General features: G+C 36.4%; 3 protein-coding genes, 2 long non-coding RNA genes and 1 other non-coding gene across 8 annotated transcripts; 4 read left to right on the forward strand and 2 right to left on the reverse strand.

Annotated features, from left to right (window-relative positions):
- Positions 1 to 114: 114 nt before the first annotated feature.
- LOC116292679 (uncharacterized) lies at positions 115 to 1,203 on the reverse strand. The gene has a single exon (XM_089031954.1). It carries the CDS (start codon positions 813 to 815, stop codon positions 144 to 146), a length of 672 nt encoding a protein of 223 aa, XP_088888080.1. The 5' UTR covers positions 816 to 1,203; the 3' UTR covers positions 115 to 143.
- LOC148910156 (uncharacterized) lies at positions 818 to 3,102 on the forward strand. Its single transcript, XR_016120101.1, has 4 exons — positions 818 to 895; positions 1,951 to 2,000; positions 2,676 to 2,764; positions 2,956 to 3,102. It is a non-coding gene; the product is annotated as an uncharacterized LOC148910156 (long non-coding RNA).
- Positions 3,103 to 3,234: 132 nt separating this feature from the next.
- LOC116292674 (uncharacterized) lies at positions 3,235 to 8,555 on the forward strand. Of its 2 annotated transcripts, XR_004196695.2 has the most exons (4): positions 3,235 to 3,515; positions 5,321 to 5,559; positions 6,416 to 6,580; positions 8,116 to 8,555. XR_004196695.2 is itself a non-coding variant. In XM_031700029.2 (3 exons), exons 1-3 carry the CDS (start codon positions 3,330 to 3,332, stop codon positions 6,528 to 6,530), a joined length of 540 nt encoding a protein of 179 aa, XP_031555889.1. In that variant the 5' UTR covers positions 3,235 to 3,329; the 3' UTR covers positions 6,531 to 8,555. The 2 variants fall into 2 exon arrangements, 1 of the variants encoding a protein (XP_031555889.1); XM_031700029.2 differs by having other exon boundaries at positions 6,416 to 8,555.
- Positions 8,028 to 10,033, reverse strand: LOC148910157 (uncharacterized). The gene is made up of 2 exons (XR_016120049.1): positions 9,891 to 10,033; positions 8,028 to 8,131 (listed from the first exon to the last, which is right to left on the reverse strand). It is a non-coding gene; the product is annotated as an uncharacterized LOC148910157 (long non-coding RNA).
- A 357-nt stretch (positions 10,034 to 10,390) lies between these two features.
- Positions 10,391 to 27,913, forward strand: LOC116292671 (ubiquitin carboxyl-terminal hydrolase 43). 2 transcript variants are annotated; one of them, XM_031700026.2, is made up of 10 exons: positions 10,391 to 10,539; positions 11,511 to 12,318; positions 15,197 to 15,771; positions 16,317 to 16,428; positions 16,867 to 16,976; positions 18,357 to 18,437; positions 19,639 to 19,768; positions 20,472 to 20,594; positions 21,159 to 21,636; positions 26,289 to 27,913. In XM_031700026.2, the coding sequence occupies exons 2-10, from the start codon at positions 11,575 to 11,577 to the stop codon at positions 26,390 to 26,392; spliced, it is 2,457 nt and encodes an 818-aa protein (XP_031555886.1). In that variant the 5' UTR covers positions 10,391 to 10,539; positions 11,511 to 11,574; the 3' UTR covers positions 26,393 to 27,913. The 2 variants fall into 2 exon arrangements, with proteins under 2 accessions (XP_031555886.1, XP_088887740.1); XM_089031614.1 differs by lacking the exon at positions 10,391 to 10,539 and having other exon boundaries at positions 11,415 to 12,318; positions 21,159 to 21,640.
- Positions 18,926 to 18,997, forward strand: Trnas-gga (transfer RNA serine (anticodon GGA)). Its single transcript has one exon. It is a non-coding gene; the product is annotated as a tRNA-Ser (tRNA).
- Positions 27,914 to 27,985: the final 72 nt, after the last annotated feature.

Below are 27,985 nucleotides of genomic sequence, written 5' to 3' on the forward strand. Positions count from 1 at the left end.
CAGACTTTATCAGGAAAACTCGATTCAACAATAATATCATGCAAGACTCAAACAACAAAATCAATACAAAATATATTTATTGGTAATTATTTACATTATTTACAGTTGACTATAGTTAATAATATCCTAATACTAATGAAGTTTTAGTACTTTGGTATATAAGGAAATCTACATGGTACAGAAGGATTATTTATGTAGTCACGTGATATCATTTGTGATTGGTCCAGACTTGGTTGCATAGATTGGTAGGCATGGTAACCATGTGGTGGCACTGGCGATTGGTTGGTATGGTGATTCTGAGGCGATGCACCGCTGATCAGGTCGTTTAGGTAAAGCAGCTGGGCGTATTGTTCGTCGTCATGTGCCATCTTTTTTTTCAGCTTTGTTCTCTTGTTTTGAAACCAGGTCTTGACTTGTTCGTCTTTCATGTTCAGTTCGACAGCGAGTTGTTTTCGTTCTTGTTTGGTCAGGTAGTTTCGGTGAGTGAAGACTCGCTTGAGACGAGCCACTTGGTATGGTGCGAACGATGGACGGTTCTTTTTCTGCATGACTTTGGTACGAAGTTCTCCGGGAGCCTGTTCAGTTTCTGAAAAATATAAGAAATCTAACTTCAGTATTTTCTTAAAATACATTGCATGAATCAATCCCTTAACAACATTACATTGATAGGAGATACGAACCTTTTCCGTCTGAAGAATCTTCATCACTGGAGCTGCTAACGGGAGGAAAGCAGTATCTCGGGAACCCTGTGGTGACTTCAGCTGGAGTATCAGCGGCTTTCTTGTCAGCATCATGCGTGTCTCGTAGAAGATCATCGATGAGAAAAGACATTCTTGGTCTAACTGGCGAAAATGCAGTCATGGTTCTACTTGTTGTTACTTGTAAGACAGCTCAAGTAAGAATGACAACCAGTAGCTTGGTAACGCCGTATTTATACCCACAATTAATTCCAACAAATTGATACCGCTTGTTTGATTCATGCCGCGCGTAGGTACTCCCATTTTACATGTGGCCGACACGCCTCGTGCGGTGGCTCTTGTCAAACGACGCTCAAAGCAATGGCGGGAAATACAAACAGCCGACGTAATAGAGCGGGAAATATTCGCCTTTCATTACGAGAATCAAAAGAAAACTTTCACAATTAGAACATTTATAACAATAATGCAGTCGGCATTTGATTGTTCATAATAATAAACTATCTAATTAAAGATTAATCAGCCAACATAAACTCTGATAAAAACTTCGAGTTACTTTCGGATAATATATAATTTTACCGCTGTTGATCCATATTTTTTGAGATACAGGTGCTAGTATCTACGAAATATAAAACTTTCTATAAATTTTTGAAAAGGTCCGTGCGAGAAAAAACTTGAAACATTGAGTCGGCTATTTTTTATTTTTTTTTTAGTCGGTGTTAAAGTGCAGACCAATCCACATTAATGACAAAAGCCATGGTATTAAAAAGGATTTATTTTGTCATTGATACTGTAAACATAGATAATTGCGAAGTAAACATTCGACAAAATGAAAACACTTGGGTAAATGTATTATATTTAGAGTACAAGTTGTTTATATAGAAATTTAAATGGAAAAGCTAAATTTCTTAAGGCTTTAAGCGGAAACGGATAATTTGAATTCCGATGAACGCATGGCGTTACTAAGTGTTCTCGAAAAAGTATTTCGTGTAAAAAACTGGGTTTTATATTAAGAATAACTTGTAAACACTTAAGTTTAGCTGGCAAACACTTCAGTTTTATAAATATGCCCTAAGTTGGGTACCGAAACCTTTTTAGTAATTCCCACGCTCATTGACTTTCATTTACTCAGCGCGATAACCCTCGTCTATTACAGACTGGTAAAGCAGGCAAAACTTTCTCCTTGCGTAAGTAATGGCAGTTTTGACATATCAGTAAAGTTTAAAGAGTATCTACACCGCTTACAAGCGTTTAGTTTTGCAATCTTGGTCGGCGCTTGGACAACACACCGCAAACAGGACCATGGTACGTAATGAGTTTCACAATAGGATTAACTATTGTTATTGATAGCAGAAACAATAACTATTATAAAGTAAACAATTAAAGATGCACCGACATGCAATCGGTAAGCGGCACTGACTTGGAGTCAAATGGCGGGAAAACACTTTTGATTATTAGGGCGCGGGAAACTTCTCAGGTTTCTATTCAAACTCTTTTGGCGGGAAACATTCCCGGCCTCTATTCAAACACTTTCGGCGGGAAAATTTAGAAACAAAGATAAAGCTTCTCGAGGCGGCATTTGATTGTTTCATTAATTATTGATTTATTGAATTTATGTTTATCGGCTCAATGACAAACAATTTTCACTTCGATGATGAATTTTATGTTTAAAAATAAATGAGCAAAAACGCCTACCGTTACACCAGTTCTGTTGATTTTATGGTGAAAAGAAAGCCGTTAGAAGCATAGGACAGAACCGCCCAAACAAGTAGTTTAGTTACCGAGACCCAGCAAGCTGTCCTTGGTTGCATTTTAGATAGCAAAAGCACCTCGCTATACCGCATGAATTGCTTTTATAAATATTGGCGCACTGCGTCGTAGCTTATAGGATAGTTTATGTTGCTAGTTAAAGAATAACAATTAGATTGATTGGTATTAAAGTTCCTGGCTTTGACATTTATTTTTCTTTCTTCAATTAAGTTTTGGCGGGAAATGCCATCTCCGAGTGATCCTGGTTGAGCTGCCTGTGCTTTATTCAGCGTGCGTTGCATTGACTGATACGGAGACGAGTATGTGAAAGACTCCATGACCCGTGTAGTTTACAGCCTTACTTCAGCTTTACTTCTCAAAAGGAAAAGTAACGCCCCCTCATTTCAGTTCTCTCTATGTTATTTCCTTCTCTAAAAGCAATCTTTTTGAAGGCCGATATGTGTTTTGAATTATATTCTGATTTAATCAGCTTGTTTTTTACGGTCTCCAGGTGTTAACTGTCCGGATGATATGAAATACGTTCATCGCCTTTTTCTGACAGCTAGACTGCCCACTTGAAAATGGCTCCACGACTGAATTTAGTTCACGCCAAAGAAAATAGCCTAATATGATTAAAAACGTAAAAAATAAAATCTCTAACGATATTATATGATTTCATTTAAATTTGTCATAAACTGGTTTGTGGCAATATAAGGTTTTAGGGGGTGGTGGGGGAAAAATTCGTGGTTGTCATGCCAACAGAGAGAGTACCCAGCGGTTGGTGTTTGACGGCTCACTACCATCGAGCAAAAGCTCGTCAAGTCCTTGACTTACAAGAAACTGCTGCTGATAAACAGTACATAAACCTCGCTTTTCTCCTCGAATATGGACACCTATGCAGCTTTGGTTGTCCCAGGTGTTCTCACAATTCTAGTTGTAGTCCTGACTTGGATTTATATGCGGAATGCGTCTCGTTTAGCGAGTGAAAGTTTGGCTACAGAAATGACTTCCTCAATGAAAAGGAATGACAAGAACCGAGACGAAGAAAAAGAAGAACTCGAAATTTCACAGGTTTGTATTTCATAAAGACTTCTTTTACAAGATACTGAACTTATTTAGAGATCATCTTCATTCGTCGCTTGTCCAATGTCGATATATTATAACCTTTTTAACAACTACAAAATAATTTTTGAAGGCTGAGTTAAGGTCCCTGTCCATCAGATTTCTGACTGGAACTCATTAATTTTATTTTAACTCTTTATCTAATCTCATAGGTATGGATATTTTTCTGAAATACCGTCAAACTTACTGTCGATATTCTAAAGAATATCTGAATTTTGACTTTTAAAAGATCATTAATTCAAAACAGCTGCATGCATGTTTATGTCCTCTTAATTATTATTTTTTTTTATCACCTCATAAAATTTTCGTATACGTTTTGATATCCTCAACATTTTAGATAAAATTTTCAAAGCCTAAGGCCACTCTCATCATTCAAATTTTCATTTTATGCTAGGGTTACCCGTTATATATTCAAAATTATTGTTTTAAAGTTCTCATGCCAGATGTCAATGACTAAGGCTTTATTATTTTGTTTTGACCAAGGTCAGCAAGGGTTTTTCAAATCAAATATATTAATATTATAATATAAAAATTATATAATGGTATAAATGGCAGATGGACCAAATGTTTTGATCAAAATTATCATTATTATGGAATGAGCAGCTTGTGTTCCAGTGAAAGAACAGTTTCTTTTGTTCACCAAAATTGAAAAAAAAAATAAGTTTTTTAAAGGATAAAAGATTGCACCTTTATTAAAAGTCTTATGCCAGAGGCTTGTGATTAAGAAAGGAATTTAGGAATTAGTTTTTCCACCAATGGATTTTAGGCATTAAAAACATATTCAAGAAAGCAATATGCCATTAATTTAGGTTGGAAAAATTCCTGTTGTGATTTTGTATTTTTTTATGCAGTCACAATTTTTTAACAGCTCCTAATAATGTGTAGTACCAAAAATTATCAATACCTCCCCCACAGAGGAATTTTTTCCTAAGACCTTCCCTACCTCTGGAAATTCCAATTTTTTAACTTACAAACTCTGTAATTTTGTTCTTTCTCTGACCCCCCTTACCCTCGGAAATTCCAAATTCCTCTGTGGGTGGGGTATGGATAATTTCTGGAACTACACAATATATTAATGTTTTTGGGTCAGTAGTATTTTTTCACAGATGACATCATAATTGTGCATCATGGGACTGCAATGCAGACAAGCAAATTTGCTTAAGTCCTGTGCACATGCTAATGTGCCGTAACAATGTTTCGTTGTCTATTGTTTCCAATTTGTGGATAAACTATGTTTTTTTTGACTGATATTAATCTACTTTTCCATGCAAAATAAAAATTTTAGTTCCATTTCATACTTAATTTCTGGCTCATAATGATTTCTGCTTTATATAGTGCTTTTTTCTATATGGATATGAAAAAAGGTGATTTACATTGAGTTGTAAATTTAATATTGCTTTATGCAACTTACAAACATGAGAGATGGTTAGTATGAGGCATTGACACTGAGGGTGGTCTCTGCCAGGATTTCTTTACACGTAAGCCCTCAGTGGATCTTTTATATCCCTCCAAATTTTTTAGTATAATGATGAAATGTGGAGGGTTGGGAATACCATTTAAAGTGGTCATCTTATGGGAGCCACTTGAAGGTATAACCATTTGTTAAATGTAATTACAAAGATAGCACTTTCTTCTGGTCTTATTTTAAGCCCTATATTTACTGTAGTTATTTTCTGTCTGTGTTAGGCTGGAATTTTTTTTTCACATACCCTAAATAAATGATTTATTCCTCATGTTTTTCTTCTTCATTTTAGGAAAATGACCAAGACTCACTAAGTGATGAAAATCTTCGAGAAGAACTAGAGAAATACATGATCAAACCTGGTGAAATACAAGATGTCTCACTGCCCATACCACTGGACAATGAGACTATCCAACATGAAATGAAGGAAAAAGGATTTGAAAATATACAGACATATTACAAGACATCAAAACTACAGATAAAAGAGATGGAAGACATGTTGACCAGACAAGAAAGGGAGCTAGAGAGAGAGTAAGTACATCAGTCAAGGATCAGGGAGGAATATTTGGGGGCTTGTTAAAGCCACTGTTCCTTTTTCGTGTTGTTCTGCCCAATAACACAATTGCTAGAAAACCTCTTTATAACCCCAAAAATGTCTTTCTGAAATTCACCCTCCCCTTCACCCGGGGGGGTACTCTTGCATGTTTAGGGTAGGGATGTGCCGCTGAGCCCTCTGAACCCTGACCCTGTTCTAGAGTAAAAATCGCTGAAATTCATACCCTGTTCCAGAGCAAGATTGCTGAAAACCCTGTTCCAGAGAGGAGAGAGCGTGATTTCATATACCCTGTTCCAGAGGGAGCGCAATTTTATATACCCTGTTCCAGAGTATAATCGCTTAAAACCATACCCTGTTTGGCGGCACGTACCCGTAATAACGAATATAGGGGAGTACCCCCCCTGGGCCCCTTCATTCTCTATCTTCTGATTATCTTTCAACTATCTTCATCATTCCTAAGCTTTAATTTCTGTGGGTTTTGTAGTTTTCTTTCCTCAGCAAGAATACTTCCATATTCCAATTCAATCTTGGAACAAGGCTAAATGGGCTATTTCGATAGAGATAGATAGTTTATTGACTAAAAACATATTATTTCCTCATACTATGAGGCCCAATGGTCTATTGTTTTAGTCTAAACCAACTAATAATCAGTCAAATAGATGGATTCAAACAATTTTGAAATTAGTTTGCTACCAGTGGTTTATCATCAAATAGATTAACCAATAGACCAATCTGGGTGCAGGATTTGTAATACACCATTAGTAGGTTTAGATTAATAAATTTTTCAATTAGTAATCAAGGAATTAATAATATTATTTATTTTCATCTCAGAGCACAAAGAAAACAACTGGAAGAAATCTTTAAGCTGATGGCTAGCGAGAAAGAGAAATTTGGTGTTGACTCAATGGACCAAGTTGAAGACCAAATGAAACTCTATGTACAGTAGCATATCCTGATATTCTATAGCCATCTAGAGTCAGACGTTCATAACCAGCTGTAAGTTAAGCTTGATAGTTTGCTGAATCAACTCAGCAGCATTCATCATCGTTTCTGCATGGTTCTTAATATATTTGATTATTAGCTGGCAAAAGATGTTGTGTCGTTTCAGTTTCTTTTGCCATGTAAGTTTGAATTATATACGACTACCACTACACTCAGTTGAAAACAAGGTGCATTTTGGTATAGCTTGAGTAAAAGATATACATCACAATGCAGGAGGCCTTTCCCAAGGTACATCTTAGTGCACATTTCCGATTACAAACTAAGGTGTTAATGGATGATTAGAGCTATTCCGAGGTTGAGGAAAAAAACTGGGTCAAGTTGGCATTGCAGTGTATTGTAGGACGGTTTTATTAGGGGACGAGACAGATGCCATCTTAAAAATACAGGTATGTCCCATAAAACAGTCTCACAATGCACTGCATTGCCAACATAATCCATTTCCTGGACCTGGAAACAGATAATATAATGTACTGCACTTTTGCAGCACTTTGTTTCAAAATTCAAAACACTCCATAGAGCATTTTTCTTATGATTGCGGAAGCTTGTTGTTGTATACTTTCCTTGATGGGCTGATTTTTTTTTATTGGTTTGGCAGTGCATATGACCTTTGCTTGACCATATCTGTGCAATGCTGTGCTTTGGGTATTTGATTAGATGTAGAGTAAATAATTATGCAATGTGATTGGTCTGGCATATGCGCACCTTGCCATGTCAAGACCCTGTTTGTGCCTCAAGCTTTTCACAGTAATATGAAAATTGCTCTACTGACTGACCTTATGTTTGTATTGCTGCTAAACATTAACAGTAATACTATAATAGTTGAGTAATAGTTATAAATATTGTTTATAAATAGTTCATTAGCTACAACAATTTTTGTTAAATTATTTTTGACTGTGCAAATCCTTCTTGTAAAGTTTTCATAGATAAGGGATGACTTCAAAGCAGTGGTTCAGTAGGGACTTATTTCTATATGTTTATTCATTGGGTAGTGGAATTACATAGTCCCTCACCCCATACATTTGCAAAAAGACTAGATACATGACTTCATACTAGGTGTCTGTAGTAACTTGATGTCTTAAGTAACTGGGTGTCTATAAAAACTCCTTGTTTTGTGCAGCTGGGTGTCTGTAGCAGCTGTTTGTCTGTAGTGAGTGTACTCAGTGGGTAGATTCCTGTAGTGACTGGGTGTCTGTAGCAGCTGTATGTCTGTAGTGAGTGTCTCAGTGGGTAGATTCCTGTAGTGACAGGGTGTCTTTATCAGCTGTTATGTCTGTAGAGTGTCTTAGTGGAAAGATTCCTGTAGTAACCGGGTGTCTGTAGCAGCTGTACATGTCTCTAGTGGGTGACTCAGTGGGTAGATTCCTGTAGTGACTGGGTGTCTGTGGCAGGTGGGTGTCTGTAATATTCAGGGCTTGCCATCCAGCACATTTCTACATACAAATGACCTTGTCCCAAATGTTTTTATTAACTTCATCTTGTTATTTTATTAGCTGTATGATTGCTTAGTAATACAGTATTTGTTTGAACAGGAAAAGTGGTCCACTCCTGCCAAGAAAAGATTAAAAGGATTAAAAGGATTAAAAAAAAAAAATAGAAAAGAAAAAAAGGAAAAGAAAGAAAGAAAGAAAGGAGATAGAAAATAGAATGAAAGTAACAAGAAAGAAGAAGAAAGATAGGAGAGACAGCAGATTATTGCCTATATTTTGTTCTCACTCAAAATGCCACCTATTGAGATGAACTTTTCATTTATTAAGACAGTGATATGTTAATAAAAAAAGATATTTTAAAAATTATTTAAATTATCTTAATGACTTTATTTGAAAGATTCACTTTTAATTGTAAAAAGGAAGAGATCACAAAGGATGGGTCTCTCTAAAAGATTAAGAACATTATTATAACCATTAAGAGCTGTTAATATTTAATTCATTATGTTCTCATTTGTTATTAAAAATTGCTCCATTAGAGTTCAGTTCAGTGTCAGTCCTTTACTCTTAATACTGATATACAATCAATTAGTGCAAGAGGGATAAATGGGAAGACCAAGTGGGAAAGCCTTCCTGTCCCCTCTCCCTGTAGGCTCAGATTTCCAGCCATCAGGGTTTTGTACCGCTGGAAATTAGAGCCTTCTATCTCCCACTCAGACCCTGGAGGGGAGGGGGTACTCTTGCCCGTTTAGAGTAGGGATGTGCTGCTGAGCCCACTGAACCCTGACCCAGTTCCAGAGCAAAATCGCTGAAATTCATACCCTGTTCCAGAGCAAGATCACTGAAAATCATATCCTGTTCCGGTATTGCAAAAATGGATACCCTGTTCCAGAGAGGAGAGAGAGCGTAATTTTATATACCCTGTCCCAGAGCTGAGTGCGATTTCATATACCCTGTTCCAGAGTAGAATCGCTGAAAATCATACCCTGTTTGGTGGCACGTACACGTATACCCATATAGCAAATATAGGGGAGTAACCCCCCCTCCCCCCCCGGGATTCAGACACACAAATACCCTAATGAATACACTACTTGCGCTTAAGCCTTGTAAAGAGGTCTTTCCAGCTGACCATACTTATGAGTGGGGTTCCCCAATTTATCACGAGAACAAAAAAAGACCTGCTCACTTAATATCTCCTCTTTATTTCCTAGGTTCTATATAGGTTCTTTGTTTTCTAGGATCGTTTTTCTGCTAATACTAATTATGCCCTTTCTTGGAAATTAACTAAAATAGAACAACATTATTTCGTACTCCAACACGGGGGGGGGGGGGGGGGGGGGAACGGGGATGCTCGGCGTATCTCTTAGGGGTATAAATTCGCGATTTGGTATCTTTTAGTATAGGGTGTTAAATGCGAATTTTTGAAAATCAGCATTTTCTGGTATCTCTTAGGGTGTAGGAAAAGGAGAGAAAATTTCCGACGAAGCATCCCCGGTACTTTTTTCCCAGAGTCCCCCCCGGGACTCCTACAAAGGTAGAAGGGTTTCGTTCTAACCATCGAACCACCCCTAGTGACAGGCCTGAGCTGTCCTTCACATTTCTCCTTTTGTTAGATTCTGTCAGTGATCATAGTTCGAGGCTGTGGTTTAAGGCTTACCATAAACCACGAAACGAAACGAAACGAAACGAAACGACACAATAAAATGCGAAACGAGGATTTCGCATTTTACAGATTTGTAAAATGCGAAACCGTCATTTCGCATTTTACAGATCTGTAAAATGCGAAACGACAGACTGTAAAATGCGAAATGTATATATTCAGTTTAAAATATATAAATAGATGAAAGTGAAACTGGATATAAACTTAACGATTGTGTTACCTGAGGCTTTGCGATCCCATGTTTAACTGTCCCATGTTTTACTTTGAATGTCTGTGGGAAGAACAATGTAAACTTTCGTTTACAGTTTAACTCAGTTCAACTCGTGTTGTTGTGGCGCCATTTTGAATGCACAGGGACCCCAATCGAATCATAATATATGACTCCACAAAGGAGGCCCACAAAGAGAAAAGCGAGAAAAGGATTCAATTTATTTCTAGTTTTTTTTTTCTCAGAAAAGCATGCAGCACAAACTATGCATAACTAACATAAACATGTGGTTAAGTCAAAATTGATACTCAAAGTGATATTCATGCTAATGACATTTTTCTAGTACAGCTGTTATTCAGCACCAGACGCACCAGACTGTTATAACTCGACGGCAAAACATAAGGAAAACGCTTCAAAGAATTTTAAACGCCATACTTCTCTTACCTCATTGAAATAAGTTCAAAAGTAAAACCTTTGGCGCTAAATTTTTTTCTCTGGTGTCATATATTATGATTCGATTGGGGTCCCTGTGCATTCAAAATGGCGCCACAACAACACGAGTTGAACTGAGTTAAACTGTAAACGAAAGTTTACATTGTTCTTCCCACAGACATTCAAAGTAAAACATGGGACAGTTAAACATGGGATCGCAAAGCCTCAGGTAACACAATCGTTAAGTTTATATCCAGTTTCACTTTCATCTATTTATATATTTTAAACTGAATATACATTTCGCATTTTACAGTCTGTCGTTTCGCATTTTACAGATCTGTAAAATGCGAAATGACGGTTTCGCATTTTACAGATGTGTAAAATGCGAAATCCTCGTTTCGCATTTTATTGTGTCGTTTCGTTTCGTTTCGTTTCGTTTCGTGGTTTATGGTAAGCCGTGGTTTAATGAAGCAACTTCTGATAAATAATATACTTATCACGAACTCAAGTAGTGTGAAACAATATATCAATCAAAAAATGTTAACACGATTGAGCAACCATCCAAGTAAGAAAGGTATAAGCGTTAGGTGTTATAAATACCTGAGCAAGAATGATTAAATATTTTTTTCAAACTACCCCTACCAGCCCTGAGTACAAAGCTTTTATCTTCTCACATTTAGGTACGATAAAAAGATAAATGTCGGGAAAATTTGCCAAAACGAGAGAAAAAAAACACTTCCAGTCTTCCTTTCCTTTCATCTTCCTTTTAAATTCCTGCAATTTCAGCAAAATTTTAGTTGATTCACTCATTTATATTGTTATCGATATTTCATCACGGCTCGTGACGACTGACACGAAGTGCGCGACGTTACGATCACGCTTCGTACGCTTCGCACGAATATCCCAGTAACGAGAAAAATTCTTCCTTAACAATAAAATTTTAATCCTCGCTCGCAAATCACTTAACAGCGCTCAAACATCCAGGCTTTTATTTTGTTTTGAATTAATACGATTAATATACAGCAAAAACAAATAAATAAATAAATGCAACTCAGCTTGCCCACCCCACCCCTGGCATTGACGTCACGTGCGCATGCTCGGTAGGTAGGAGGGATGAGTGTGACAAACTACCTCACAGTTGTCGTTTTGATTTGGAATGTCATAGTTTTGACCTGATACTCACTTCTAAAAACACAACAGGCTCTAACAACTACATACAATGGACAAAGGGATATGGTAGATTGGTGTGTGTGGAACTTAAAGGATGAGCTTTAAAACGAGAGCTGCCAGCCTTGGAGAACTCAACGGCGGTCAAGGCGCTAGTGATGTGGCGCAAGATCTCGAGAGATGTAAGAGTGCACGAAGTTTAGAAAAGAAAAAAAGCTTTCGATTTCGGTCCAAGCATAAGGATGAAAACAAAAAACTTTCAAGGACATCCTCAGTGAGGTCTCTCACGAATTTTATCCAGAGATTTGCGGGGAAAGTGTCTGTACAACTTCCTAGAAAAGCTTCGAGTTTTTCGACAGTTGCTAGTGGGGAAGTTTTCGTCGAAGCTTCTTCCTACAAAAAACGGGACGAAGAAGTTGAAAATAAGACTGACAACCCCTGTGATAAAATCCCTGAAGTATTAAGCTTAACGGGGATAAAAAATCACGGTAATACGTGTTTTATGAACGCTATAATCCAGTGCTTAGCACATACAGACTTGCTTGCTGAATACTTCGTACTTGGTAATTACAAACAAGACATGAAACTTCGCAAAGGACAGAATAAAAAGTTCGGAACTAGAGGAGAAGTCACAGAAAAACTAGCTACTTTACTTAGGAACTTGTGGTGTAGTCAGTATAATTCGCAATTAAGTAGTGATTTTAAAGCTGTGGTTGGAAAACACGGCGTACAATACAGAGGTTATGCTCAACACGATGCGCAAGAATTCTTCCTGTGGTTGTTGGACAAAGTACACGAAGACTTGAATCGAGCAACAAAGAAAAAATACAAACCGAATAAGGTAAGATTTCTAAAATCTTAGACATCTAAGATCATAATTCGTATGCCTAGTTATTATATTTGTGGACTGTTTTAACTTCAAAAGGTATTTCCACTTGAATTAAGCAGCTCAAACTATTCCATAATTTTTTCCCGGTAATCTAATACTACCTCCATGCTCCTACTAAATTTAGATTATAGTTCGAGTAATTACACCGATAACTTTAGAACTTAACTTAATTTAGGTCGAAATGTTTAAAAGAAAATCGAATGACCGCCACGTTTTATTTCCCAGCTGTGATATATTGTGCTAAAAAAATGCATGGAATTTCTCAAGTTAATCAAATAAAGTTTTCTTGGGTAAATGTATCATAATCACAAAAAGGATTCTGTTAATAGCCAAGAATGGCTACAAAAACAAACCTCAAAGTCTTAATATCAAAAGATGAGTCTATAAATATATCGTTTAGTCATGGGTTTGACCCGCATTTTCAATGGGATATTTTTCTATTATTATTTCAATTTACATTTGCGATCGCGTCCTAGACAGATTTATATATGCTGTTTCTTATTATAACGTGTTTGTTTACTTTATGGTAAGGAAACGATTGTAAAATGTCGAGTATTTTAAAAGAATTTCTACTAAATAGCTCTTAAATTTCTGAAATGGTTTCCAGTCAAAATATTATTCTAGTTACCACTGTGTTTTACAGAAAAAAACTTTTATTTCAAAGCTGGATTGTATTTGGGTTTTTTTCTGTTATTTTTAAACAGGCACTTTTAATTAATTTGGTCTTACTTTTGATTGATGATAGCTAAAATTGAATTGCAATAAAGAGCTAAAATGCTGGAATCTTCATAAGACTGAAAAAAAAAGGTATATAGTAAACCAATACAAAGTATTTCCTGTTGATCTGCTAAGTAAATTTATGCTTCGCTGAATAATCTTTACTACGCAAGTCCTTTGCAATAAGGCACAAGGAAGACAGTTAGATTAAGATATACATGTATTAATAATATGTATACACTTTGCTAGCTATTTGCAAGGTATCCACTATATTCATTTATGTATAATTTTAGACTTGAATTTAGAATTTCGCACACGATTGAGCGACATGTGGTCATGAGACAATATTCACTGGCATTGAGTAAAAATAAAATCTCCAAAGTTAAAGTAATAATTGTTAAAGGTTTTTTATCCTGAATTTTTTTGTTTTTTGCCCTCTGATATTCAATTCTAATACCCCATTCACACCAAGGCTTAAACATGTTTTAAAGTGGTTTAACTAAACAGGTTTGGAAAACTATCTATGAACACTGCACAATATTTGGTAAAATAATGCATGTAAACTATCCTTTGTCTAGCTCTCATAATATTTTAGAAAGTTTCATTATATTGTAGGTTTTTAGTTTCTCAATTTTTTTCCTAATGAAAACATACTTTAACTAAACACGTTTAGGTGTGAATGGGGTATAAAATCATACTAAAACAATTTAAAAAAAGCACCAACACAGCAGATGAAGCTAGACTAGATGTCACTGCTAGAGGGTTTTGGCAAAGGGAGCAACATGAATTTTTTGGTGTGAGGGTTTTCAACCCTTTTGCAAAGAGCCACCTTAACCAGAAACTCACCTCCACCTCTACCAACAATGAGAATGAAAAGAAACGAGAATATGATCATCGTGTCATAGAGGTAGAACATGGCTCTTTCACACCACTCGTCTTTACACCATATGGATTTATCTCTGAACTAGCTTTAAAACTTTCAACAAAGAAGCAACTTGATTACAGTATTATAATTCACTGGCTTTGAATTAAATTATCTACAAATCTGATTAGGTCAGCAGTGTTGTGCATAAGAGGAACTAGAATAGTAAAGAAGTTGAACCATGATATAGACAATGCTTGAATTGTAAATAATTTTAATAGAATCAAATAGTTATTTAATTTTTCAATTTTTTCAATTTATTTTTCACCCATCACATGGGTTTTCAAACTTTTATATCTATTAAGTTAGTAATATTTTAGCATTTAGTTTTTCCAATAAAGTCATTATTTGCCACTTGCTCAGTGATTATCTGTGAATATTGACCTTGACTTTGTCCCAGCAGATATATAGATCTTATTAGACATTTTAGGGTGGAATAAGGGGTGGATATTTTTTTGAGATGAGAAAAAATGTCTATTCATATTTCCACCCTAAAATGTCTAATGAATTATTCATTATGCAACTGAACTGACTTTTTCCCCCAAAAAAAGGCTTCAAAATGATTTTTTTCTTTGAACTGCTCATTTTCACAACCATTTTTTACTGTACAAAATAGCCTAGGGTTCAAATATTGCAGGCTTTCTCTTGCATTACTTGTACTCTAATTTGAATAGTTGAATTATAATCACTTGCAATCACTTTTCTTCAGTGAATATTGTTAAACGTGAGCAGTTTTTCATATCAAAGATTATACTTATTCGTTTGTCTCATGATTGTTTGTTGGTTCTCTCCTGTGCTTTGAGGGTTTTCCCTGGGTTCTCTGGTTTTCCTCCCTCCTCAAAAATCAACTTCTAAATTCTAATTTGATCTTTGGGCTTTCACTTAGTTTGGAGCCTAGCTCTGTTGTGATTGTCCCACGCTGTGATACGACAGCGAAAAGCTTTGTAGATTTTTTTTTTAGATTTTTAGATCGTGGCATTTGGGAGATCTACGACATTTCAACTGTACTGCTAGTCTTCATCAGGCAGTGTTGTAGACTGGAAGGTGTTCTTAATTTTTTTTATTTTTTTTTATTTTTTCATTTTCTCAGTATTTTTGATTTTCATTGACTAATAGATTATTGAAGGTATCAGTATTTACACAAAGTTTTCTCTATTATAATTGTGACTTGAAGTTGAATTTGTTTTTCAGGACAACATTGGAAGATCTGATGAATGCATTGCCAGTGAATCACTCTCCAACCACATGCGTTGCAATGACAGCATCGTCCTTGATTTATTCCAAGCACAGCATCGTTCATCTCTCGCATGCCCACAATGTGACCAGCAATCCACAACCTTCGACCCTTTCCTCTGCCTATCGTTACCGATCCCGCAACGCGAGACTCGACCAATATATGTCACAGTAGTTTTTGTAGGATCATCGCGTGCACCACTACGGATTGGTGTCAGTGTCCCAGTATACAGCAAAATTGCAGACCTTTCCAAAGCCGTGTCTGAAATGACGGAGATACCCACTGACAGACTCGTTATGACGGAATTAAGCTACGATGGCTTCCACAGGAGCTTTCAGGATCACCAATCCATCTCTATCATCCATGAGGGTGATAATATCTATGCATTCGAAGCTCCTAAGCAACTGTATCCTGATCCTGAGAGTTTAGGTGAAAAAACGCTCACTGTGCCGGACGACGATGGTGGTACAATCCAAGAATCTCTCATAATTCTTGTCACAAACTGTATTGGACAGGGCAAGAACATCAGAAGGTAACTATCGTTTTTTAGTATTCTATTGTTGATGCTGCAGTATATTGCCTCGCCTCTGGTGTCTCTGGTGCAGGAATCAAACCCGGAACTCAGAGGTAAGAGGCAAGTGGTCTGCTTTTAGTGGATTCTCACTAAGCTGTTTTCAAGCTAGTTTAAAAAAGAAGTTTTGTCAGTTTTTCCTGTTATTGCTAATCTTTATAGTTGAGATTTTTCTTGGTTTATCCTGGTATACGTTTAAAAAAAAAAAAAGCGCTTAAGAAATTCATACAATCACGATCCTAGTATGATGCCCACATGTCTACTGACAAGCCCACTTTGTTTTGACTGTCAGAATTTCAAACATATTGATCTCCATTTTCGAGTTGCGCTAGTCTCACCTTTAGATGAAACTTAGGAATATGGGCGTCATAGCAGACAAATGTGGGGGTTGAGTAGCGACATGAAATTTTGATGTGCTACCACAGTTTGGTGGGATTCGTAGTGATGACAAAATGTTTTAATAGTAGAAAGCATTTTTATAACAGCTGTAGGATGTTGTATTGTAGGTTTGGCCCTCCATTTGTATTTCACACTCTTAGAGAAGTCAGTTTTGCACAGTTGCAGTCTATATTCCTCCATGGCATGAAGAGGATACTACAAGATAATGTGAAAAAACAGGTAAAGAAATTGATCATTGTGTCATTTATTCATCCGTTCATCCATCCATCCCTCCTTCCTTTCTTACCTCCCTTCTACCTAACTCCATCCATCCATCCATCCAACCACACACTCACACACCCACACACCCACCCATCCCACCCATCCATCCCATCCATTCACTTTCTTCCTCCCTTCTCTCCTCCATCCACCCACCCTCAATCTATCTATGTAACAATGAATCCTCCCATCCATCTATCCAGGGGTCCACTTCACACTCATCCACTCACCATTGCTTCTACACATTAAGCCCTCCATCCACTGATCTCTATCTATCCTTCCTCCCATCCTTTTATTCATCCACTTCACACCCATCTGTCTGTCTATCAAGCCATTCCTTGCCTCAATATCTAGTGTACAAACCATTATTAACTTTTATCTCATCACTTTATCTTTCAGGCAAACAAGCAAAACCCATTGTTTGCCCTTCGCATCATGAATGGTCTCCAAGGGAAGTGTTACTTATCTCATGAGGTAGATCACCCCCTGTATCAAGCTACTGTAGATACGTAAGTTTAGCATAGGTTCAGAACACAGTCAATTCAAAAATCCTTGTCATCAATTGGCTCAAGCCTACGAGACTGGACTATAAGGGAATATGGGCAAAAAAATCTCTGAAGCGGTTAAATATATTAGTAATAACATAATGATGGCGAGCAACAACCCATTTAATGTAGGTCTGGGTTTAGGGAAAGAAAAGCAAAGTATTTATAATTCAGTTTCCAATTTCTAAAATATGAAGGCATTAGAAAGGTATCTCCTTCAACACCTCCCCCTCGTCTACAAAGTTTTGTTCTGTTAACCAGTGACATAACTTATCAGATAAAATTAGGCAGTCAAGTGCTTCAATGATTTCTACCCAGAGTCACTGTCAGTCCAGTCGAGTAGGATTGAGTTGGTCGACAACAACATTTTTGAATTGACTGTATGTACTTCTTTACAGCATTTTGCGCAAGATTATGACTGGCGATAATGTATTCACATACTTTGATGCACAGGGTTTTGTATGTTGAGCTGACACGTCTCAATGGGAAGCTGGCTGGTTTTACTAAATAAGCTTTGTAAGAGCTTGTTTGGGCAGCAAAAAGCTTGTGCATAGAGGTATATGAATATGTAAGATGTGGTCATCCATATTTATGTAATTCTTTTTTATGTATTTATATAATATCCATATTATGTTCCCCAGAGCAGGGGGGGTTAGGATGCTTGAATTCATACAGGACTGAACAGGATCGTTCCATTTTTTTATTCTTGTATTCACACATAATGTTTTAAGTAATATATACAGTATGAGTGGCCGTCGAGAGTCAGCTACGCCTTGAGTTTATATATTGTACACAACATGGACACAAATATTGTATACTGCTCAACAAACATCTAGGTTAATTCCTTTGTGTTTCACTAAAATTTTCAAGATAAAAGTGAATCTGCCTAAGAAAATCCAAGTTAAAGTTTATGCAAATGAACTTGATTCTGTATCAGAATTATGAAACTCTTCTTCTATTGTGTCTTCCTTATGAATTATTTTGATAACTCATTAAATGAGTTTGTTTGGTACTGTTACAGGCAGGAGTGTTTTTAGACCTGATAAAACATGATCTGCGAATTTATTGAACAGCTTAAAAAATTGATGATGTATGTTCTCATATTGTACTGAATTCTTTACGAAATAAACCAAGTTTGATAGAGAAAATCCAAGTTAAAGCTTATGCAAATGAAGACGAATCTATATCAGATATAAAACCTCCTTCATGGCCATGATTTCTATTGTGTTTTCCTCATGAATTATTAATGAGTTTTCTAAATCAGATATAAAACCTCCTTCACGGTCATGATTTCTATTGTGTTTCCTTCATGAATTGTTAATTGAGTTTTTTAAACATATTTAGAGCCCTGAAGCATGGGGAAGACAATTCCGCACCCCAGCACATAAGAATGGTTATTGAATGGGAGCCAGAAACTAAAGAACGGTAAGTGATAGACACACAATGCATCCAAGATTTAAAGATTAGGTTTTGTGGTGCAGCATATTTACAATGGGTCTTTGTTGTTACAGAATAAATGTCCATAACAGCAGGTTGATTTAATAGCATATGCACATCATGGGGAAAACAACTAGTAGCTTTACTCGTCCTCCTACTTGCTGTTACTGAATACCTACTTTAAATTAGTTATTTTTGTGTAGAGAGAATAAGAGAAAAATATCATGTCTTCAGTATTCCAGTCCGATGTGTTAACCACTACACCATAAAGACCAACCACGCTGGTAACGCAGCCGGAATATGAAATGTAGGGTACCTCATTACACACACTGAATGCATAATTTATTACTACTACACTGTCTATTCTTTGCATACATATTTACAGTGTTCAACTTACCTATAGAGAAAAAATATCACTCTGGGATCTTCACGAGTACCCTACATTTCATATTCCGGCTGTGTTACCAGCGTGGTTGGTCCTTGTGGTGTAGTGGTTAACACATTGGGCTGGAATACCAAAGGCATGGGTTCGATTCCCACCAAGGGCATTTGACATATTTTTTTCTCTTATTCTCTCTATTTCATTACACACACTGAACGCATAATTTATTACCACTACACTATTTTTGGGTATATTATTGTGGGTTTTTTTTTTTCCTTTTTGACCTGGCAGTTATGGACTTCTTCAAAGATACAGCAGCCATCTTGTATCGTCAGGCATTATGGGGCTGTCCAGGGGTCAAATAAAGCTTTGTTGCAGTAATGACATTGATTGAGATTAACAGCTTACCATGAGAGAATCGATCGGGATTACCCATTAAAGAAAGACAACACACGAAACTCTATTTATTTTCCATCATCTTTGTTTTGTTTTGTCCCCTGGCAAGATGGCTGCCATATCGTTGATGTATTCCATTGACTATGATGTTAGTGACCCTGCCATTTGTCTTCCGTTTAGATATATTTCATTACATGGCACTTTTATCATTTTATTATACTTAAAATAGTGTTAGTACTAAAAGGGACAATTTATTAAAAATAACAACTATCTGAAGGCAGGTGTCTATAAAGGACCACACAGGTCACAAAACCCTGAAGATTTCAAGGTCTTTGTGTCCTGCATGAAGGATTCCATAGCTATATCCTAAAAGTGTTGCCAGTTTTAATGTGTACTGTAATTTTTGTGTAGATGCGTCAAGTCTGACATCAATGGCCACCCTGAGGAGCATTCCAGCGTGCGAGAGATGGAGGCAGAATATGAAAACTCTCACACAGTCAGCTTGAATGACTGTTTCTCTCTCTACACAAAGGATGAAAAGGTACAAATATGATGTTAATAAACCACTTGCTCTGCTGGTAATAAATCTACTAAACATAGTCCCAAACACAAACTTCAAATTCAAATCTTATTTGTTACCTGAAACAGCCTCTGGGCTGATCAGAAGGGACACATGATTCTGAGATTGAAACTTTGAAATTTTGTGGTTGTCTAGTGTTTATAAGAACCATAGTTAATTAGCTGTTTCGAGGTCCAGGAAAAAAACTGGGTCATCTACTTTGTCTCCTAAAACAGTCCCACAATGCATTGTAATACCAACTCCAGTTTTTTCCTCAACCTCAGAATGGCTAATAGAGGACATCTCATATAGGGAATCTGATATGGTTTTCCACATGACCAAGACTGCTGCCACAACAAGATGGACGTTGTTGATCTTTTATTTGAAAACAATTTCAATGGTAATCCCTTATCTATTGACTATGGAAATGCTTGGTTAAAATAAATTTCAAAGAAGATAGTATATAAGCTCCCCAAAATATAAAATATTTAGAACTACCTGAACCTTTTGCCTGGGCCTGCTTGTACATGTATGAAGGGTGGATAGCACTATCTGATGGATAAATCCTGATATCCTTTTGTCCACTGGATAATATTTATTCATCAGATAACACTATCCACCCTTTGTACAACCAGACTCTGGCACACATGTATGGCACACTTTTAAAAGTTTTGTTTTTTCTTAGCTTGGAGAAGAAGATGCATGGCTGTGTCCAAAGTGTAAGAAGCATCAACAGGGAACAGTAAAGAGATTGAGTCTGTGGTCCCTGCCTGAGGTTCTAGTGGTCCATCTAAAGAGATTCAGACAAGTGAGTGTAGTAGTCTGATAATTAAAAAATGGCATTTTTATAGGCCAGGAAGAAGCTATCAGGTATACTGAATGCTGAATATAGCAATTTCAGAAAAGATTCAAGCTTGCTTACCAAGCACAGAGGAAAACATACCGGAAAAACGTAAAGACAAAGTTTGGGAAAATTCCATATTGTTGTGACCTCGAATTGGCTGTATTTTCATTTGTTCAATGGTTAAAGTGTTGTATGCTGGACAGGTGTCCAGTTCAACTGAACTGCATATTTGAGTTAAGTTTGTTTGATGTGTTCTCTCCCTTGCTGCAATGGTTATTCTATGGGTTCTCTCGTTTTCCTCCCTCCATTAAAATCTACTTGTGACTTAAGAGTTGTGTGTAGTAAATAGTGAATGTAGTGGTAATGCATGTGGAGCAAACCTCATAAAAGAGGAATGCCTAGGAGCATTGTTTTTGTCAAATATGTATTTTTAGTATCACCAGTATAGCCAAATATATGTGTCAAGTAATGTATTCACTGTAAAACATTATAGAACTTGCATGATCAGAGTTTTATTATATCTTCTAGATTTCTTCTGGAAGAACCAAACTGCACACCATGGTTGAATTCCCAGTCTCTGATTTAGACATGACATCACATCTTGAACCACGACGCAAGAGTACAACCGAGACGCTACCTGCCTGGCCAAGCTGGCGCAGAAATCGGCGGAGCTCTTCTTCTGGGAATGAGGATAATCTATACGATTTGTATGCTGTCTGTAACCACATGGGGACAATGTCTGGTGGACACTACACGGCTTACTGCAAGAACCCAACAGACGGACAGTGGTATCTCTATGATGACACAAGAGTTGATAAGCTGCCTGCAGCTAAAGTAAATTCTAATGCTGCATATTTGCTGTTTTATGCTCGCCGTATTGTTGGGTCGTCATCTGCCTCCGAGTCGTCTGGGTCTTCTGATCACTGGACAAGAAAGATACCTCAAGTTCTCTCTGAGTCGCTGGCTAGTTCTCGGGAAGAGCTAGACAAGGAGGAGTCTCCTCCAAGTAGGTATTGTCTCATCAACCTTTTGTTGATTTAAAGTGTCTGTCACCCTTCTGACAATATTCACAGTATTGAGTCTACATGGGGTAAGATGTCCAATATCCGAAAAAATTTTCTCACACACCACTGGGAGCTATTGTCCAGCTGACCGCCGCCAACTGACTTTCTGAATAACTCAACATATGCATTACTGTAATACATCATTCTTATCATCGCAACGTGGTTTCCATGAAAAACTACTCTAAAGTCCTTCCAGCAATGCTGGCCTAGGGTTGGGGGGGGGGGGGGGGTACTGTAATAATAATAATAATAATAATAATAATAATAATAATGTCTTTATTAAAGAAATGATAAAATACATATCATTAACATGATTATAATCATAAAACTAAAAACTGATTAAAAGATTACTAATTACTAAAGATTATTCTATTTACAAATGAGTTTTTAAAACGTTGAGAATTAACTCTAGGTCTAATAAAATATGATTTCCTTAAATTATATTTGGACGTTTGTATTTTAGGCGCTATGCTATGCAAAGGATGGTCACTACTAACCGATTTCTTATATAACCTTGTGTCAAATTTATTTAAAAGATCCTGGATATTATAATGGTATGTTGTATAATTTCATTTGTAACAGCGATCTAAAAAGTTTTGTACGGTTGTAAGCTCCGGAGGTGATGCTCCATAAACACTAAGACCATAAATTAGTTTTGATATAACAATTGTTGAAAATAAATGGTCAACTTCTTTTTGTATATATCCTTCCTTCCTAAGGGATCTTATAACAAATAAAGATTTGTTTATAGCTATAATGGTATCTTTTACATGAAGGTCAAATCTACTATCACTCTGGAAAGTAATACCTAAGATTTTAAGACTGCTACACTGAGGAATATTAGAAATAGGCTAAAAACTAAATTGGTCCATTCCTTTCTTAGTAAAAATTATTTCTTTGCACTTAGTAGGATTGCATGACATACTATTATTTGAGGACCATAACATGAAAGAATTAACATAACTGACTGAATTATCAGTTAGATTTCCATTAACACAGAAAACAGGAGATACAATAGTATTATCGTCTGCATATTTGATTAACACTTCCTCATCAGGACTGGAGGAATCAAATATCTCTAAATCATTAATAAAAATACTGAATAGATATGGTCCACTAACTGTTCCTTGTAATGTCCCTCTATTTATGTTTTTCCAAACTGTTAAATGATTGTTACATATAGTTCGCTGTTTCCGATTATATAAGAAATTTATAAACCAGTTGATTAAGTATGGGTTCAGCGGCATTTGTTTGAGTTTTTCAGAAAGTTTATGATGATTAACGTAATCAAAGGCTTTGGAAAAGTCCATACTAAAGACTCTCACAGCTTTACATGTTGTATCATCTAAGGCAGCTAAGACACGATGTTGTAATTTAATCAAAGCGTTAATACAATTTCCTCCTCTCCTGTAAGCAAATTGGTTATTATTCAGATATTCTTCAAATGTATCTCTGCAAAATTTTCTGTAAACCGCTTTTTCAAACTGTCTTGCAATGACAGGGGTAATGTTGATACCTCTGTAGTCTGCATTACTGGTAGGGATGTCTACTTTAGGTAGCGGATTGATGTTCGCTTTTTTCCATATGTCCGGCCAAATAGATGTTTTTAATGATAGATTCCAGCATCTTGTTACCACAGGTGCAAATATATCTGCGAAATCTTTCCAGACCCAGAACGGAATTTGATCTGGCCCGGTTGCAGTTCGTCGTATGTTAGTTAAAGTTTTAAATACTTCCATAACAGATAAAGTTGGTGGTACTACCGCATGATTGCTAGTGTCATGTGATAAATTAGTTGGACCAACATAATCATCATCTGTGCAGAGATTACAGAAATACTCATTTAAGCTGTTAGTACTATCAGCGTCCAAGCAAGGTTGAGGATTTTGTTTCCTATTAGATAACATATCCACTCTCTTCCACCATGTCTTTGATCCTATCTTTCCAGAGCCAAGTTTCGTTTTGTTTTCCTTGATTAACTCAGAGATTCTGTTGTTTAAATTTTGTACGTCGCTGTTTGGATTTCTGCACATCTTTTTAGATCTTTTGTTTAGCAAGAATTTTAACAGCGGGGACATCCAGACTGGGTCTCTCGACGATAATTTTACAGATCGTAATGGAAAGCACTCGTCCATAGCTCTTTTAATGATTTCGTGTAAGGTATTAACAGCATTATTTACTTCTTTTGCTTCAAGGACAGGTGACCAGTCAACGCCTTCTAAGTAGTTGTTAAAGGAAATCTTGTTATTCTCTCTGTAGTCTCTGAAAAAGCACTTGAAACGTAGTGGTTTTAATTTTATTCCTGCTGGGAGAATTACACCTTTGTGATCAGTTTTAATAATAGACTTGATGGCATAACATTTCTCAAAAAGCCAAGGTTTGTTAGTAAGACAATTATCAAGCGTCGAGTCTTTGCGTGTTGGAAAGTCCACAAGAGCCGTTATATCAATTAAAGTTTGAAAGTGAACAATATCAAAACGATTAAAATCTCCTCCACATACGACCACACTTTCAGGGTTTCCATTTAGAAAGTCATCAATTAACTTAGATAGATAATTAGCTAACGATTGCTCATCGTAGTTATATTTGGGAGGATGATAAACTCCAATGATAAGCATTATGTCTTTCGATGGTAATTCAACTTTAACACTAAGAACTTCAAATTGATCTGCTCTGTTGACATCGATGACTTTCAAATTATCCCTGATGTAGATTGCAACTCCACCATTCTTTCGTTTGTCGATATTGTTCCAACCTCTGTCCCTACGAAATACTGTAAAATTGTTTATGTAGATAGAAGAATCTGGAATGCTATTTTTGAGATGTGTTTCTGTGGGGCTAACTAAACAGTCATGGCGGACAGCAAAAAAGCAACTGATGAAAACACTGACCACGTGACTAATATCCCTCGGCCCAGGCTCCAGTGGTGTAAGAAAACATTTTCCACTTATTTCGTTCCTCAGCCAGTGGAAAATACAACATAGCTTGAGTGTGGCTTCTTGAAGTTATAAAGGTTTTTCCATGTCATATTCTAATACTGTGACGTATGAGGAGGTACTTATGTTTATTTGTTGTTCCTTGTAATTCGAGACACTGGCTTCTATGTGAAAACTAATTTGAAATAATTTCTATAAGAGCAATGGGGAAAACAATGACGTATTTCAAATTCAATTTATCTATGCCAGTAATGTTTCGTATATTAAATGATTACTCCTCATACGTCATACTCAAACTATAAATGTTTTTCAGGTTATTCCACATCTTACCCCATGTAGAATCAATACTGTGAATATTGGCAGAAGGGTGATAGGCACTTTAATATAATAAATCTATTATTAGTAATGGTTAACCGATAATTTGTAGTTCCAGAAAATCCATGCCCCCCCACCTAGGAATTTGGAATTTCGAGGGTAGGGAGGCTAGAATAGAACAAAATTAGAGTTTGTATAGAAGAAAATTTGAATTTATGGGGGTGGGGTGGGGTCTTAAAAAAATTCATCAAAGTGGGCTGATCCTCACAGTATATGAAACAACTTATGCTGCTGCAAATTGAAAATCTGAGCCTTGAACGGGATTTCAACCCGCACCCTGGCAATTCCGGTGCCATGCTCTAACCACAAATTCCTCTGGGGGGAGAGTATGAATATATTCTGGAACTACACAACAGCACAAGGGGGTTAGTATGAAATCAAATCGTTTATGAAAAGAATTATTGTGGACTAACTCTAGATTAATGTTGTTGCTGCTGTCACTAATGATATTATAAGGATCATATTTATTGAAGGTATTCATTGTTGATTTGATTTCATACTAACATCCCTGTGTGTCCTACTGCCTAGGACGGATGTTGTTGGTAATTTATTATCATTTGTTGTAAATATGGTTGTTGATGATAATGATGTTGATTATTTGTGTATGATAGTGATGGTGATGTTGATAGAAATGATGGCTATGGTTATGTTGATTGCAATGGTGATTTAATGATGATGTGGGTGATGATGGAGAGGATGATGATGATGCATGGTTATGATAATGCATGATGATGATGATGCATGATGATTATAATGCATGATGCATGGTGATGATGATGCATGGTGACTGGTGATGATGACTAATGATGGTGATGATGACTAATGATGGTGATGATGACTAATGATGGTGATGATGACTAATGATGGTGATGATGACTAATGATGGTGATGATGACTAATGATGGTGATGATGATGATAACTAACAGTGGTGACGTTGATTGAGATTGAGATTGAGATATAGATGAAGATGGCTGTGTTTGTTTATGTTGATGGTATTGATTTAATGATAATGTGGGATAATGAAGATGATGATGATTAATGGTAATTCTGATGTTAATCTTGGAGATGATAATGGCGATGATGTTGGTATTGATTATAGGGATGATCATGGCAACAGTGATGGCAGTGTTGATGGCAGTGATGATAGTAATGTTTGTGATTGCAATGTTGATGATACAGGCCGATGTTGATGGTGATGATCATAGCGCTGACATGATTATAATGGTGATTATAAAGTAATGAAACCTCCATAATGAAACATCTATTCTTCTGTTCTTATCAGGTAATGAGAAACTCACCTCATCAACTGATGCATTAAACACCACAAAGAATGAAGAAAAGGAAAGAAGTAAAGAAAATTTGGTGCTAACAGAATCATGTGTCTGATAACATGACATTTCTCCCTCGCCATTATTATTAATAGTACATTTTAATCATTTATATCATTGATGCAAAACAGTGAAATTAGTGATAGACCAAAATATTTTATTTACTAGTGGAATATAGAGCTAATGCATTGAGTGTGTAGTCTCCTATTCCAGACCTTGTGACAGATGACCCTTGGAGATTGAGATTCCACATCTGCAATATTGATGTATCCTCTCAAATATAACTGATAAAGAAAGAAATAATACTCAAGGGAGCAACACATGACTAGGAATGGGATACTATTATTGTGCTCATAAAGGTAAAGTGTGTCGAGATTTTACGGCTTGGTTTGTAAGTTACAGTCAAATCTTTGATCATGACAAACCTATGTAGTCCAAGAGTGACAGTACATTATCAAGTTCAGTTGTATCACTAACTTTTTACTAAAAGCAGATTGCATATCAGTGCTAAAGATTTTTTATCAGATATTTGAAGCTCAACATAGGCATTTAACATGCCTAAGTGAGTCTGTAGTGTCATTTTACATGACTTGGCTGCTATGTCTGCTCCATATTTTTTAATATTCATATGAAATCTGCTCATTGTTGAAGCAAGGTAAATTTGTAGACATAATTTGGCTACTGTTATTCAGCTTGCCATATTTTACCGATATATATCATATAAGGTCTGTATACATTGCTAGGTTTCCATCACAGTTTCATCCAATTTGAATTCATATAAAAGGTCACATTGTTTTCATTGAAAATGAAAATCGTACAATCAGAGTGTTAGAAGTAATATTTCAAAGCCGACAATGAGGACTGGACAAGATTTCAAGTCTAAGCTGCACCTCGGACTGTAACTAATTGCGCGGACTTGAAATCCTGTCCAGTCCGATATTGGAGGCTTTGAAATGACTTCTCATCTCATCGATTATTCGACTTGATAGTAACTGGAACAAAATTATGTTCCAGTTACTCCAGACTGAATGCATTCCTTTCACAGCACTTTACCAGGTTTCAAGTAACATCATGTGACCCAAAAATAGCCCATTGATTGGCTGGTTTACTCATGAATTATTAATGAGTATGAGAAAAGCATTTCAAAACATTATTTACCACCCATTTCAATACTACTCATTCTTCTGGCAATCTGTACCTTGCACTTGGTTTTCAGACATCAAAGAAGCTGCATTCTCTATGTTTGATATTTATGATTAACAAAAGACTATTTTCAGCTTAGAAGTATAGACTTGTGTCTGTCAAGAACATGAAGCAATGGAATTGGTGGTAACCAAATTAGGTTTTAGGAATATATAGTTCAAAGCAAAACTTTGAAATAACGTTTACTCTAAAGCACCTACCTTTACAACCTCTTGTTAAATGCTCAACTTTTGGAAAGTTGGTAAAAGAGTAAGAAAAAGTACTATTACTTGACACTGTCTATGAGTTAGCAACGTCATATATTCAGTCAATTGAACGCATTAAGAGAAGCTGTACACAATAAATGCAATACGAAAAGTATTTGTGCCAAAATGAATGAATAGCTTTATTATGGTTGCACATATGTTTTCCCTCGTCATTGAAGCAATAGGCTCAAAGGCCAAACTTC

Source organism: Actinia tenebrosa, unplaced genomic scaffold (assembly GCF_029948245.1).
Source record: "Actinia tenebrosa isolate PJP-AT-01 unplaced genomic scaffold, QUT_ActTen_1.0 PGA_scaffold17__23_contigs__length_9995812, whole genome shotgun sequence".
NCBI lineage: Eukaryota > Metazoa > Cnidaria > Anthozoa > Actiniaria > Actiniidae > Actinia > Actinia tenebrosa.